General features: G+C 42.4%; 1 protein-coding gene across 5 annotated transcripts in view; it reads left to right on the top strand.

Annotated features, from left to right (window-relative positions):
• setd5 (SET domain containing 5) overlaps window positions 1-14,853 on the top strand; it is a 36,738-nt gene that overhangs the window by 12,939 nt on the left and 8,946 nt on the right. For 2 of the 5 annotated variants that reach the window (XM_072383020.1, XM_072383016.1), the window contains exons 2-18: window positions 6,644-6,892; window positions 8,111-8,213; window positions 8,583-8,833; window positions 9,230-9,288; window positions 9,410-9,597; window positions 9,773-9,811; window positions 9,920-10,210; window positions 11,026-11,174; window positions 11,328-11,445; window positions 11,580-11,689; window positions 11,789-12,038; window positions 12,259-12,339; window positions 12,450-12,611; window positions 12,702-13,073; window positions 13,199-13,459; window positions 13,850-13,967; window positions 14,178-14,407. In XM_072383020.1, coding sequence (XP_072239121.1) covers window positions 6,822-6,892; window positions 8,111-8,213; window positions 8,583-8,833; window positions 9,230-9,288; window positions 9,410-9,597; window positions 9,773-9,811; window positions 9,920-10,210; window positions 11,026-11,174; window positions 11,328-11,445; window positions 11,580-11,689; window positions 11,789-12,038; window positions 12,259-12,339; window positions 12,450-12,611; window positions 12,702-13,073; window positions 13,199-13,459; window positions 13,850-13,967; window positions 14,178-14,407 — 2,853 coding nt within the window. In that variant the 5' untranslated portion in view covers window positions 6,644-6,821. The remainder of the gene's footprint in view (window positions 1-6,643; window positions 6,893-8,110; window positions 8,214-8,582; window positions 8,834-9,229; window positions 9,289-9,409; window positions 9,598-9,772; window positions 9,812-9,919; window positions 10,211-11,025; window positions 11,175-11,327; window positions 11,446-11,579; window positions 11,690-11,788; window positions 12,039-12,258; window positions 12,340-12,449; window positions 12,612-12,701; window positions 13,074-13,198; window positions 13,460-13,849; window positions 13,968-14,177; window positions 14,408-14,853) is intronic. The other 3 variants (XM_072383018.1, XM_072383017.1, XM_072383019.1) reach the window with 3 other exon arrangements.

The following is a 14,853-nucleotide window of genomic DNA, read 5'->3' as shown; positions in this document are numbered from 1 at the left end:
AGCAATAGAAAGCCCCCTTTTTTCAGGATAGACAACTTTCCTAAGCTCTCCAGCAAAGAACCTCATAAGCTCCATGAGCTGTCCGATCTGCGCTGCGAACTGGAAGCTGCAAAGCTGGATGGATATTTGCCTGGCTTAAGTTATTTCGACACAGCCGGGGGAGTGAGTCCAATTGTAGAAAAGCTACCCTTTCACCTCCAGAAAAAATGGACAGCAGTTGGGTCAAGGTTTAAAGAAGACTATAATGTTGCCTTCCCACCTTTCTCTTTCTTTTCTGAGTTTGTGAGGAAAGAGGCTGGAGCAAGGAATGACCCAAGCATCACCACAGCCCTCTCTTCTGTAAAAGACAATAACATCTGCTATCGTTGCCTTGCATCCACCAGTCATCAGGCAAAAGATTGTAATGTCACCATTAAGTGTGTGAAATGTGACAGTGAGAGGCACTTGGCAGCTCTCCACCCTGGCCCACCAACACAGAAACCCAAGCTGCTCTGTTCCCTTAAAGAGCATGGTGGGGAGAGTGTGAGCTCATCTAACCCAGATGTTACGGCCACCTACACAGAGGTATGTGGAAATGTCAGGAAAAATCTCCGGAAAATCCTACTCAAAGATTTGCCTGGTACATGTCTTTCCAGAAGGTCAGCGACAAAACACCAAGAGGATGTATGCAATCATAGATGATCAAAGTAATCTGTCCCTTGCAAAGACATTCAGGGCACAGTAGAACCATACACCCTGAGGACTTGTGCTGGCATAACAGAAAGATCAGGTAGAAGAGCTTGTGGTTATACAGTGGAGTCGGCAGACGGGAAGATGAGCTTACCTCTCTCTGTACTCATTGAATGCAATGCCATCCCTAATAACAGGGAAGAAATACCTACCCCTGAAGCTGCATGTCACCACCACCATCTGAGGTCAATCGCTGCTGAGATACCGGCCCTCGACCCAGATGTTGACATCCTCCTGCTCATTGGACGGAACCTTCTGAGAGCTCACAAGGTGAGAAAACAGCTGAATGGCAGACACAACGAACCATATGCACAGAAGCTTGACCTGGGCTGGGTTATCGTCGGCGACGTGTGCCTCGGCAGTGCTCACAAGCCAACTGAAGTGAGTGCTCTAAAAACACCTGTTAGATAATGGACGCCCCAGCTTTCTCACTCCCTGTGACAGCCGTTTCAGTGTGAAAGAGACTCCTCAACAGGCGCAACCACCTAACCCACACTCCAAGCCCACTGCAGAGAATTTGGGAGAGACTGTTTTTCGACGCACTGTTACCGACAACCAGCTTGCACCTTCTGTTGAAGACACAGTCTTTCTAAAGAAGATGGAAGGAGTCTTCGAAGATGAAACTAACAGCTGGGTTGCACCATTACCAGTTAGGAGCCCCAGGCGTCTGCTCCTGGACAACAGACCCTATGCCTACAAGCGACTTATGTCTCTTCGCCGCATGCTTGACAAGAAAGAAGACATGAGAGCACACTTTGTCGAATTCATCCAGAAAATGATTGATAACAAACATGCAGAGCTTGCACCACCTTGTGATGAGGATAAAGAGAGATGGTATCTTCCCATCTTTGGCGTCTACCACACACAGAAGCCTGGGAAGATTCGGGTGGTGTTTGACTCAAGTGCACAGTTTGAAGCAGTGTCTCTTAACAATGTGCTGCTTAAGGGGCACAACTTGAAAAACACTCTTTTGGGCATGCTCCTCCGGTTTCGAAAGGAACCGGTCACAATAACAGCTGACATAGAACACATGTTTTACTGTTTTGTTGTTCGGGAAGATCACAGAGATTTCCTTCATTTTCTCTGGTATTAAGACAACGATCTCAGCAAGGATGTGGTAGACTACTGCATGAGAGTCCATGTCTTTGGAAATAGTCCCTCTCCAGCAGGGGCAGTCTTCGGGCTGAGAATGGCAGCAAGGGAAGCAGAAGGTGTATATGGCAGTGATGCACGACGCTTCATAGAACAGGACTTTTACGTCGATGATGCCCTGAAATCCTTTCCAACTGAAGCTGAGGCTGTTGATGAGAGCTCAAAAGATACTCACTCTCTCTAATCTGCGTCTCCATAAGATCACCTCCAACAAAGTGGAGGTGATGAACGCCTTTTCCCCAGAAGACAGAGCCAAGGAAATAAAAGATCTGGATCTCTCTAAGGATGAGCTTGCTGTCCAGCGCAGCTTGGGAGTGAGTTGGAACATCATGTCTGATGCGTTCACTTTCCATGTTCCACAGAGCCAGAAGCCCTTTACTTGCCGTGGAGTGCTTTCAGTTGTAAACAGCCTGTTTGATCCTCTAGGCTTCCTTGCCCCTGTAACTATCAAAGGAAGACTTTTTATCAGACAGCTGTCCAACAGTGACCTTGAGTGGGATAGCCCCCTACCCCCTGACCAGTATGATAGCTGGAGAAGCTGGCAGGATTCGTTGCAGGATCTTCAGGCACTGCATATTCCTCGCACATATGTCTCCTCCATTTCACAAGCCAGATGTATTGAGCTTTGCATGTTCTCAGATGCTTCAGTCAGAGCTATAGCTGCAGCAGTAGGAGTGCAATGGATCAAAAAAGTCACGGTTCGGATCGTTTCGCCGATCAGAGTCACAGATCGGATCATTTTTTGGGTCAGAAAAAAAACAAGAATTAAACATAAGTTTGGTCTTCTTGTTTATTAACACTTTTAAATTATTAAATTGAAATATATAAAATCATCTTAATGTGCACAAGGCATATCTTCTTTTTAACATAATTAATAAAAAGCAACTTAAAGTGCAACGTAAAAAGGCACATTTCCTTCCTTCAACCGAATTTGGCCTCATGTCTGCACCTATAAACCTACCCATAGCGTTTGTGATGGCTTTAACTCGGTCAGATTGTGCAACAAGGGGTTTTGCTGCGGTGATATGCGCTTGTTGAGCAGCCTTTGTTTTCACTCCTGTCAGTGAAACACCGGAGTGATGTTGCTTCAAATACGTGGCCATGCTTGATGTGTTTCCACTGTCATTTGACTTTCTTGTGCCACAGTGCCTATGCACTAACGTCTTTTCCCCATACAGGGGGACTTAAATGACGTGGGGTGTTCAAGCTCCTCAGCTCCTCCGCTCGCCATGACCACGCTGTGAGTGAACTGAACATGTGCACAACTTTTTTTTTCTTTCATAAATCAGTCGGCGGATTACGTGCGTGCCGAACCGAAGATATTGATCTGAACGGATCAATGATGATCCGATGCACCACTATGCAGCAGCCTATATGAATGTCACACATGGAGATGGACACAGTGAAGTGGGTTTCATCATGGGTAAGGCCAAGCTGGCTCCAGTACCAGAGCTCACCATTCCCAGACTGGAGCTCTGCGCCACAATGCTCACTGTGGAGTTGTCAGAGCTCCTTACAGAAGAAATTGACATGAAAATAGACAAAACTACATTCTGCACTGACAGTAAAGTGGTGTTAGGGTGCATTAACAATCAGCACAGAAGGTTCCAGGTATATGTAAACAATCGTGTATAGAGAATCAAGCAATCTTCCCAACCAGACCAGTGGAGATATGTCTCAACAGAGCACAACCCAGCTGATCATGGCTCTACGTCTGTAGCAGCAGGGAAGCTTACCAGCACCACATGGTTACGTGGTCCAGTATTTCTTTTGCAGTCTGAGAGCACAACACCTGAGAAAGGCCCATTTGAACTCATTAACCCAGAGTCAGATGTTGAAATTCACTCTGTGACAGTGCTTGCCACCGCAGTGTTTACAAATCATTGGGGTTCAGCACACTTTGAGCGCTTCTCTACATGGACATCCCTCATCAAAGCAGTGGCTCACCTTTGTCACATCTCTTGCAACTTCATCAAATCTAGAGAAGACACCAGCTGTGCAGGCTGGCACCTCTGCAAGACAAGTCTCACAGATGAAGCTTTAAGTCGAGCAGAACACACAGTGATCAGATGTGTCCAGCACGAAGGGTATTCAGAAGAAATCAAATGCATCATGTCAAAGCGAGATCTGTTCTCCAACACTTCTCTTCACAAGCTTCATCCGGTGATTGATAAAAATGGCCTACTGCGGGTAGGGGAACGCCTTGCAGAATCAAAGTTGTCAAGTCATGAAGCCAACCCTCTTCTGATCCCTTTTTCTTATGTTGGCCTTGATGTATTTGGACCATGGGATGTCATTGCACGCCGCACTAAAGGAGGGCAAGCCAACCGTAAGAGATGGGCGGTTTTGTTTACATGCATGTCCACTAGAGCTGTTCATATAGAAGTGATGGAGACTATGAGCTCTTCCAGCTTCATCAGTGCACTGATTCTTCGCGATCAGAGGTACTGCTAAGCAGTTGAGGTCAGACTGTGGGACCAACTTTGTTGGAGCATCCAGGGAGCTGAAGCTGGATCCTCCAAAGTCTGGTGAGACGAGTGATAGACGACTATCTCCGCAATCAGAGATGTTCACGGGTTTTCAATCCTCCCCACTTATCCCACATGGGTGGCATGATAGGAATAGCACGACTCATCCTGGATTCAATGCTCTTGCAAGCGAGCCACTCCAAGCTGACTCATGAGGTTGTGATAACCCCGATGGCTGAAGTTACAGCTATTATTAATGCAAGACCTTTAGTGCCTGTCTCCTTGGACCCAGTAGCTCCTCTGATCTTAACCCCCTCAACCATACTCACCCAGAAGTTTGGTGCCCTCTCACCTCCCCCTGGAGACTTCACCAAAGCTGACATGTTTAAACATCAGTGGAGGAGGGTTTAGGTTCTTGCTGACACTTTCTGGGTTCGATGGCGGAAAGAATACCTCAACATGTTCCAGAGTCGTCAAAAGTGGCAGATTAGCAGGCCAAACACGGAGGAAAGAGACATTGTCTTTTAAAGGACAAACAACGGAAAAGAAATGACTGGCCAACAGGAGTCATGGTGAAGACTCTCCCAAGTAAAGATGGTGTTGTCAGGAAGGTGGAGGTCAAGACTACCCACAGAAAGACCTTCCTCAGACCCATTTCAGGAGATTAGGTTGTGTAAATTTGTTATTGTGACATTTTTAAATAATGTCAAGCGGGGAGTGTGTTGGAACGGTTTATATCTCCATTTTCAGTAGTATTTCCAGGCCTGCAGGGGGTATAGTTTTTTTATGTGCTTTTCTCATAGTCTGTGTTAGCCAGTGACGTATCAGGAAGTGGTCCTCCTTCTGCTCCGTGTTGACAGAGGTGTTTTTAGCGCACAGGTCCTCAGCTTTCCAACTGTTTGTTTGCAGCCCTTGTAGTGGCAATATAAGTAAATAACTATTGTTTGTTATTGTTAGGGTGCAAACTGTTTGCAGCATTTGACACTATCTGTAATTTTGTAATTATAAAGTTTGAGATGCTATTGCGGACTACTGCCATAGATCTGTAATACTAGATCCGTTATTACACGTAAACTCGTTTAAATGTCAATGTATTTTTATCGGTTGTTAATCGAGGCTTTCTGTACTTTGTTTATTTTCAGTTTCACCCTTTGGCATTAAATTCTGTCCAACCACAACTTTGTCTGTTCCTTGGAGGACGTGATGTTAGAAAGAGTTTAGCTGGCTGTGAATCCCACTATAGGACAGGAGTCACACTGGGTGTAACATTACAACAATGCTCATTCAGCTAGATGGGGTTGACATTTTCTGTTTGACTGTTAGGACACATCGACACATTGACCTTGACATTAATGGGAGTCCCCTGCCTTGCTGTGGTTGCCTGGGCACTGGAACACAAAGTAGCACTCTTTGTATCCAGGGGACCGTCCATTATAGAAATGCCATGCATCCTGTTGCTGGTCATCCAGGTAGCTCTCTTTTAGTATGTTGTTGTTTCTTTGTTATGAAAGATAAGTTGTGTTTTTATACACTTGTATTGTGGTGAATCAGCCTTGTGTTTGCGAGGGAACATATTTACACATTTGCCCAGGGGATGACCTTGCTGGAAGACGAGTCCTGTCCTTGACATGTGAACAAAGCACAGAAATGTTTTTCCTATTTAAAAGGTCTCAAGCTCTGCTTCTGCTTAATCCAGAAAGTAGGCAGGGCTGGAAGACAGTGAAGAAAAAAAGAGAGAATGACAGAGAGCAGAGTGTGGGTCAGTGTCTCGACACAGTGTGGTCACATGACAAGAGGGCTGGGCTTCATGGTAAATGAGTCATCCCTCAAGGTGTCTTGCAGGAGGGCGCCTCCTGTTGGTTCTCCTTCTTACCACAACAAAGCTGTTAAACTCCTGGTTAAACCCCTAGGGACCAAATGAAAGCTTTCTGTCAACATTAATCAGTATCTTTGGATTTTAAGATGTGTGTAAGGAGGGCTTTTCTGTATAGTGTAGGGTTACGAGGTCATGAGAACTTTCTCTCAAAGAGTATTAGCTATCAGTATCTTATGAGTTTCATTATTAGATTTTAATGGACAGAGAGAAGCTCCCCTTCTACTTGTGCAATTTTGGAGAAAAAAAATCATCTCTCATCTCATCACATCTCCTCAGTTAATGTATTTTGTATTTTAGAATAAATCTAAAACTAAAAATGAGTCAGCGAAATGCAGTTGTTCTTTTTCTGTAATCGAGGCTATGTATCTGTGTAAAAGAGATGTTTTTTTTTACGATCTCATATTTTTTCTCTTTTCAGATCCCCGATGACCGTGAGCCGTGGGCTACGGCTCTGCGGCACCCCACCTCTGGAGTGGTCTGTTGCTATAGTTTGGATCTTCTGATTCGTCTCCTTTTCTTCCCCCATCCTGTCCCTCCTCTTCCCCTCCCCCTCCTCCCCCTTGTCCCCCCTCCCATGCATCGCTGTGCTGGACGTCATGAGCATAGTAATTGCGCTGGGAGTCACTACACCTGAAACGTCTTACTCAGATATGGCTGCTGGATCAGAGTAAGTAGTCACTACCTGGTGGATGAAACTCAAATTGTGGTCAAGTTATGTTTCTCTATTACTTAGAATTTATTTTTGTTGTCTTTCCTATTCATATTACCCTGTGTTTTACTGTCAAACTTTCTTAAATCTTTGAAAGCTGTAACTTTTCTAAAATAGAGTAGAAGCCACTGGTACACAAATTTCAGAAGAACCAGTCCACCAATTCCTGTCAGATTTCAGATGCAATGGATAATGATTGATAGATCTCTTAAGCTACACTTCTTATAATGTGTAGCTTGTAAATAAAGTTGATCTAATTTTATGTGAAGGATTTTGTTTAATTTGATCTTGTTGCATGTAAATGCAGAGATGTCATTACTTTAGGCCATTGCATTCTGCAATGATTATTTAGTCAATTTAAGCCTCCACAAATCTTAATGAAACAAAATTGAATAAGACAACCACCCATTTTTTTTTTTTTAAGTGAATGGTTAGATTATCTTGTAGTTTGTTGCACATTTATATGATGTAACTAGCAGAACAAACAGATCCTTAAAACCTTTAAAACAGTTTTCAACATCATACCCAAGATGTTGAGACGTGTCTGAGGAAATGTACTCGGACCTAAGGAAGATCAGTTGCTGCTTTTCTGTAGTATGCATGCTTATGTGACTGAGATATGGTGGAATGCAGTTGGCCCGTCTCCCTCTCTTTCCCCCTTTTAGTTTCCTCCACTCCTCTGTCATGTTGCTTTATTCTTATACAAGTATACAAACACTCTCAGTGCAGAGATTTAAAGGCTCTAGGATTTCCATGGAACATTTTGTAATTTGAATTCTTTTGACATTTAGGATTGATGTAGAATTTGAGTCAATAGGACAGGATAGATATGGTTGTTCAGTCTCTATGAGATCTACTACAGGGCAAAGAAGTTGCATAACGTAATGGCAACCCACATTCCATTTCTTATTGCTTTTTTCTCAGACTGACTAGTAACTGCAGAGTCTTAGTGCCATCTAGTGACTGAACATTTGTTTATGTAAGAGATTTTGATCATAATGTGATTTATTTTTTTTTAAAATTTGTGTGTATGTGTATAAAAAATATACAGTATTTTCATAGCTGGTGAGAGCAGTGCAACAGAGAGTGGTGATGAAGAGGTGTCATATATATATATATATATATATATATATATATATATATATATTTTCTGTAATTTTTATCTTTTTTCCCCAGCCCTGAGTCAGTTGAAGCAAGTCCTGCAGTGAATGAAAAAACCTACAACAACCACAGCTGTGGGAGTGCACAGAATCATGGGTATCGGGGACTACCATATGCTGTGAGTTCATGAAGCTTTTTAAAATAATTATAATCTATTTTATCAGAGTATGTTCATTGTATGAATATATTACTCTCTTTTCATATTATAAGATGGCTACAATTGAGTACATTGTAAAAGTTAAGATGCCATCCACATTTAATCTATCCAATCTCTTCTTTTTTCCTTATCTTTCCTAATTACTTGGTCTGCTACAGTAAACATAGTTCTAAGGATTAGTGGTGTCTATAGTTTCAGTACAAGTGCCTTTCCTGCTATTGGACTTTTTTCGTTATTAACAAAACTGTTTCACAGACCTGTTTTTTGCCCTCATTTTCATTTGTCTCCATTTTCCGTTTCCCTTTTTGCCTGAACACCCGTTGTTTGAAGATGCAACAGTCTTCCGTTGTGTGTTGTCAGGATCACAACTATGGCGCGCCCCCTCCCCCAACCCCACCTGCCTCCCCGCTCTCCCAAACCATCCTTCCCCGCATGGATCTCAACAGGATGGTACACCATTCCTGCTATTACAAAACTACTGAGGACAACTCAGCCGACAGTGACAGCTCCTCAGAGGAAGATGAGGCTGTGCCTAGTTGGTGCCACTGCAGCCAGACACTGGACGGCTTGGTTGGCTGCAGGTGAGAAACTTAATTGTTTATCAGGATCCTTAAATATAATAACCAACTGCTTTAACAGATCCAAGTGTGTAGTGATCAGTTTCTCTACTCTTGGGAATGCTTTCAAAAGTTCTTGTGACTGCACTAATATTCCGCACAACCTAACACAGCTATTGGCCTGCATCTTTACCTCAATTGTTTGGGCTGGATAGTGTAGTGGTAAGATGGCCACCTTCCATGTGGGAGACCTGGGTTCAAATCCCCTGCATGAAAGGTGCTGCCTCCAGTAGGGGTCCTCAGGCAAGACCCCCTTATCTGCCGAGACCCCCTTATCTGCCTACCTGTAAGTCGCTTTGGATAAAAGCGTCTGCTGAATGCACAAACAATGTAAACATAAACGATTGTATTGTTATGCAGGGAACTGGACAGGAGGAAAGGAGCAGAGTGCCAACATAGAAAAACTGAAAATGTCTCAGGTACAGTCTTTAATTAACACCAAACTGTGGTTTGAAAAGCACTATTTCAACAGTTATTTATTCTCTGTTGTGTGTATGTGTAGCTTTGTGTGTATAAATATTTTTTTCTGTATTTTCATAGCCGGTGAGAGCAGTGCAACAGAGAGCGGTGATGAAGAGGTGTCGCCTTCTACCATCTCCTATACTGCTACCCAGCATACGCCCACCAGCATAAAACTCACTGTCAACCGCGTTAAAAGAAGCAAATCCAAAAAGAGGAAGAAGAGCACAGAGAAGGTCCGTGGTGCACCAAAGGAAAAGAAAGTTAAGGTATGCAAATTGTTTGATCTGCTGTAGATGATTATTAGTATTCTGACAAAAAAAGTTGTAATATTTTGGAGAATTGCTGCAAAATTAAACCTGAATTTAAACTTCTTTTTAAAAAAAACTTTTTGAATAGTTCCTATTGTCTATCTTTTTACAAGGGGTTGTTTCCCTCTTTCAGGCTTTTAGAGAGGGTTCTAGAAAATCAATGAGGATGAAGGTAAGATTGAAATTCACCTTCAAGTTTTGTGAAGTTATGTCTCAGGCATGTTTCTCTCTCTCTCTCTATAGGACAAATTCTTTATGCAACATCTTTTCTCTCATCTAGAACTCTACCACAGAGGCTAGCGTGCTGGATGAGAACACAGCAGAGGGATGGGAGAGCAGGATCCGCCAGTGGACAGACCAGTATGAAGAGGCTTTGGCTAACCAGTATAGTGCTGATATCCAGATGCTTCTCCAGCTTCACAGCTCTGCCACCTCCACTGTCTCGAAGGTTGAAAGTAGCACCAGAACGCCTCCTTCCGCCACACAGATCCATGCCTCAGTTGATGCCATGGACACCATTAATCGCACTGAGCTGGCCTGTAACAACACAGTGCTGGGCTCTCAAATGCAGGTCAGCTAACGTCCTTATTCAAACCCACAAATGCACTTTTGGGTCAAACAAATAAACTCGAAAATAACACTCAAAACAATGCCAAATTAACCCTCTGTGAAGGGTACTTTTGATTTATCGTTATGTTTCACCTTTAAAAACAAATCCTTGCCTTGTTTGGTGTAATTTATTTCAGCACAACTTCACACTTGTGAGTTTCTTCTTTTCATTTTGACATACTTTATTAACACAATGGACCTGAAATCACACAAAAAACCCATAAAATCCCAGTAGGAAAAAGTTTTTTTGTTTGTTTTTTTTTTTTTTTTTACTGCAAAAACCACAGCTAGCACTTTTCTTAGACTAGTTTTTACTGTTTCTTCCTGCACCAAACGCACACCAAATGTTCCAACAGTATTCAGGAAAAAGCATGATGTAAATGATTTATCAAAACTCTTTTACTTAGCCTATCAACACAATTTAAAAGCTGGTATACAGTTTGAAAGCCTCACTTTCCACAAAAGTTGAAACAGAGACTTAAATCGGTAATTTGATTTGGACACGCCGGCACATCTGTCGACTCTAGGTGGTTGAGGAAACAGTAACCCATTAAATGAAGCATCTTACTAAAACCAAACAAACGCTTTTATGAAGGCTGAAAACAAAATGTGGTCAATATGTATGAAGTAACTTGATTCACCTGTTACAATTCTGTATAACTGGCTTTGTTGGAATGTGCGACCTGCAAATAAAAGTTGCGTAACAATACCTCAATACTACATGTGTGATATTTTTCAGCACTTGCAAAGAAATCATTTATGATTTGCTGTTCGTAGCTCCAGCTGGGACGGGTAACGCGGGTACAGAAACACAGGAAGATTCTCCGAGCAGCAAAGAACCTGGAACCAGACACACTAATTATTGAATATCGGGGAAAGGTCATGCTTAAACAACAGTTTGAAGTCAATGGGCACTTTTTCAAAAAGTAAGAGGTCACAGTCTGAGTTACTTGGCTACATATCCATATACAGTATATATACTTGCAGTGTTTTGTCCAGTGACAGATGGTTAAATTTAACAATATTCTATTGTAACACCTGCTTCCTGTCTTTCATATCTGTTTATCAATTTTTTCCAGGCCTTATCCTTTTGTGTTGTTCTACTCAAAATTTAACAACGTAGAGATGTGTGTTGATGCAAGGACATTTGGAAATGATGCTCGCTTTATCAGGAGGTCCTGCACACCCAATGCTGAGGTCAGTCATTGAGGTTTTTTTTTTTTTCTTTCTTTCTGTTAACTAATTACTTGCATTTTTTGTTTGGTTTTCTTATGTCAAGTTGTTTTCTTCTAAGTAATTGTAATTTCAAATACTTATGCTCCCATGTACAGGTCCGACATATGATTGCTGAGGGCATGATCCATCTATGTATCTATGCTGTCAGTCAAATCACAAAGGATTCTGAGGTCACAATTGGATTTGACTACGAGTTCAACAGCTGGTCAGTCCTGCTTCTCACCTTACACCTCTACCTTTCAGCAATTAAGTGCATTTTTTTCAGTATTATATTTAGATTTTGTTCTTCCTACCAATCCACCAGTAATTATAAAGTGGACTGTGCCTGCTATAAGGGCAACCAGAACTGCCCCGTGCAGAAGCACAACCTGAGCCCCAGGGAGAGCTTGCTGAGTCCTGCCTCACTGCCTCCACCCTCCCCTGTTGTTGGCGCGGAAACCCGACGGAGAAAAGCCAGAAGGAAGGAGCTGGAGGGCTGTCTGGCCAGTGACGGCAACCAGACTTTCAACCACCAGCTGGAGGCCAAAGATCTGCATGGAACCAGTGACACAGAGGTTTGCTTAACTCAAGCAGATCCAGTTAAATTCTCCAAATATTTCTGATTGAGGTCGAAGATATTTTTATGATGATGGCTTTTGATTGAACTTCATCTAATATTCACAAGACTTCAAATGGAAAATAAAGTGTTATAAAGAGTTGGTTTGTAGTTTTTAAGAATACTTTTTCTGCGTGCTAAGAGTTTCTTCCTCATGTGCTACCTGTGTGTGCAATCAGGAGAGACCGCTGGATGAGATTAAAGTGGAAGGACAGGAAGGAGAGATGGATGAAAATGGGCTTGTCATCGCCAGTAAAAGAGTATGTTTCTGTGTGATTTGTAAACAAAAACAGCCACATATTAGTCATTTAAAAGACAAAATACTTCAGATCATTTTTTGACACTGATTTATGTCTGCTTGTTCATATAGATGTCAAACAGCCTGGAAAGGAGGAGGAGAAGAGTTGGGGGAGCTGAAGTTAAGGATGAGGGTGTGGAAACTGAGGATAGGGCCGGAAACTCCACAGGGAATACCTCTATATCCCATAGCACTGGAGTGGGGGTCAGCACAAGACGCACCACCTATGTCATGGTTAGATAGAAGAAACACATTGCTTCTGTTAACCGTTTTTCATCCCTGTTGCACTCATTTAGTTTATTTTATTCATACATTCTCTTACAGGAAGCCCTCCCTACTGAAGAAAAGACCTCATTATCCAACCTCCCAGTCCCACTTGCTCCCACTAAACCTACAAGACCTACCAAGCCCCGGCCCAAAAGTCGAATATCTCGCTACCGGTCAAACTCATCGCAGCGTGCCCGGCGGCAGCGCCAACCCCTAGCCCAACAGCCAGTAGCAGCTGCTGCAGCAGTAGCATCAGCACAGACATCAGCTGATCAGGGTGCTACTCTGACCAAGGAGGGAACTCGGGGCCTGTACGGGGCTGAACATGGCCACGGAGATTGTAATCTGGGAGGTCATATCCTAGATGGAGATGGCCAAGGCCTAAACAGCATAAACAGAGGCAACATGCGCCACCCTAAGACCAAGAAGGTTTGTATTTGTCAAAATGTATTAAAATTTTCCCTGTTCTCCAACAACTAAAGATTTGTTATTATTTTTGATGTTCTTGGAATTTGAGTTTTTTTTTTTTTTTTAAATTTTGGGTAATATTTCAGTACCTCGTGACTGAGTGGTTAAATGACAAGATCCCTGGAGGGGAAAAGGTCCACCAAGAGGTGCCTGTTGAGCGTCCACTGCGAATAACTACTGACCCCACAGTGCTGGCAACCACCCTCAACATGCTTCCAGGCCTTTCTCACTCCTCATTCATCTGCACCACACCCAGACACTACGTCCGCTTCGGCTCCCCCTTTAACCCTGAGAGGCGCCGGCCCCGTCCACTCCAAACGGATGGCACCTATGGCTGCTACAAAAAGGTAGAAAAGCATTGTACAGAGTTAAAAAAATAAGATCTGTATTACATATACGTTTTTAAAATGAATGGTTTCACCTTTATGACAGTTAGCGTGTTCTTAACCGTTCAATCAAATACTGAAAAATTTGTGTGCTACATGTCTGAAATGCATGGAAATGTAACATTTTAATACATGAATCTCCACTATTTCAAAGTTGAGAAGTGTCTTTGTTGAAGAAAATAAATGCTGGTACAAAAGAAAATGCATCTAACATTATTTATTTTTTCTTTATGTAAACCCTAGAACTTGAGAGGCACTTTGCTGTATTTTTTTTCCCAAACACTTTGATTGTAAAACCTAAATTGGCTTTTTTTTTTCTTGTTTATTTGTATTGCTGTTCTCTTCATGCAGAGATGGATCAAACAGGTGGTGGATGAGAGCTGCTCGGCCAGTGTTGAGGACGGCTCTGAGTCAACCTCATCTCAACAAAGTACCAGCAGCAGGTCCACCCCCAACCCCCTTTTCAGTGGTAGGTGCACCGCCCGCTACCATTTGATAGGTATTTATGCAAGTGTTCTTTTGTACCTAGTATTCAAGTAATAAAGATTGTCATATGCGACTGTAATCCACATACAAAGCACTTTATATTTTGCTGTTGCTATCGTGTTGATTTTGAAAGTGATTTCTTTGGTTCTCCAATAATAATCATTTTGTACATTTCATGTTTTTAATTTCACAGAAGTAAATGCACCATTTAAAAAGCGGCGCTATAAGTATATGACTGAAACAACACCAGCACCCTCAGACCACATGCTTCGCCCACTGTCGCCAATCACACCACCACTCCCTGAGGACTCCCTCCACCCACTGCTCCACACTTCCTGCGGCTCCCTGCTGACTAACGGTCTAGCCTACTCACCCATGCCCTCGCTGCCCACGAGCCGCTGCAACACACCGCTTCAATTTGAAGTAAGACCATAACAACATAGATATATATATATATAGCCACAAATACAGCTTCTACAGTACCGTTGTACATGTATAGCCCTGATGTCTAAGTTCAATGATATTCATCATGTTTAACTTTTAGTTGGATGTTTTATATGACACTTTTGTTACAAATAAGTGTGAAATTAAACTTGAGAATAGTAGGTGTAGGTCTTGTTGTAATGGCAGATTAGTGGGTACAAAACTTTATTTTGACCCTGCTTGCAGATATTAATTCTAAAGGTTTATTCCCAAATCAGTGAAATACATGTATGTATACATGTTAATTCAACCTCCTCTCTGGTATATTTGGTGTTTGGAGTTATTCAACATGTTATGGGTTATACGATGTGGATAAACTGTGTAGATGTATCTGGAAATCATGTAGATTTAAAACTGAAAAGAAATGCTAGACTTGAGTACCAAAA

Source organism: Leuresthes tenuis, unplaced genomic scaffold, assembly GCF_036924035.1.
Source record: "Leuresthes tenuis unplaced genomic scaffold, fLeuTen1.0.hap1 SCAF_3, whole genome shotgun sequence".
Classification (NCBI taxonomy): domain Eukaryota; kingdom Metazoa; phylum Chordata; class Actinopteri; order Atheriniformes; family Atherinopsidae; genus Leuresthes; species Leuresthes tenuis.
Note: the sequence above shows the minus strand (reverse complement) of the source record. Positions and strands in the feature narration are given on the sequence as shown.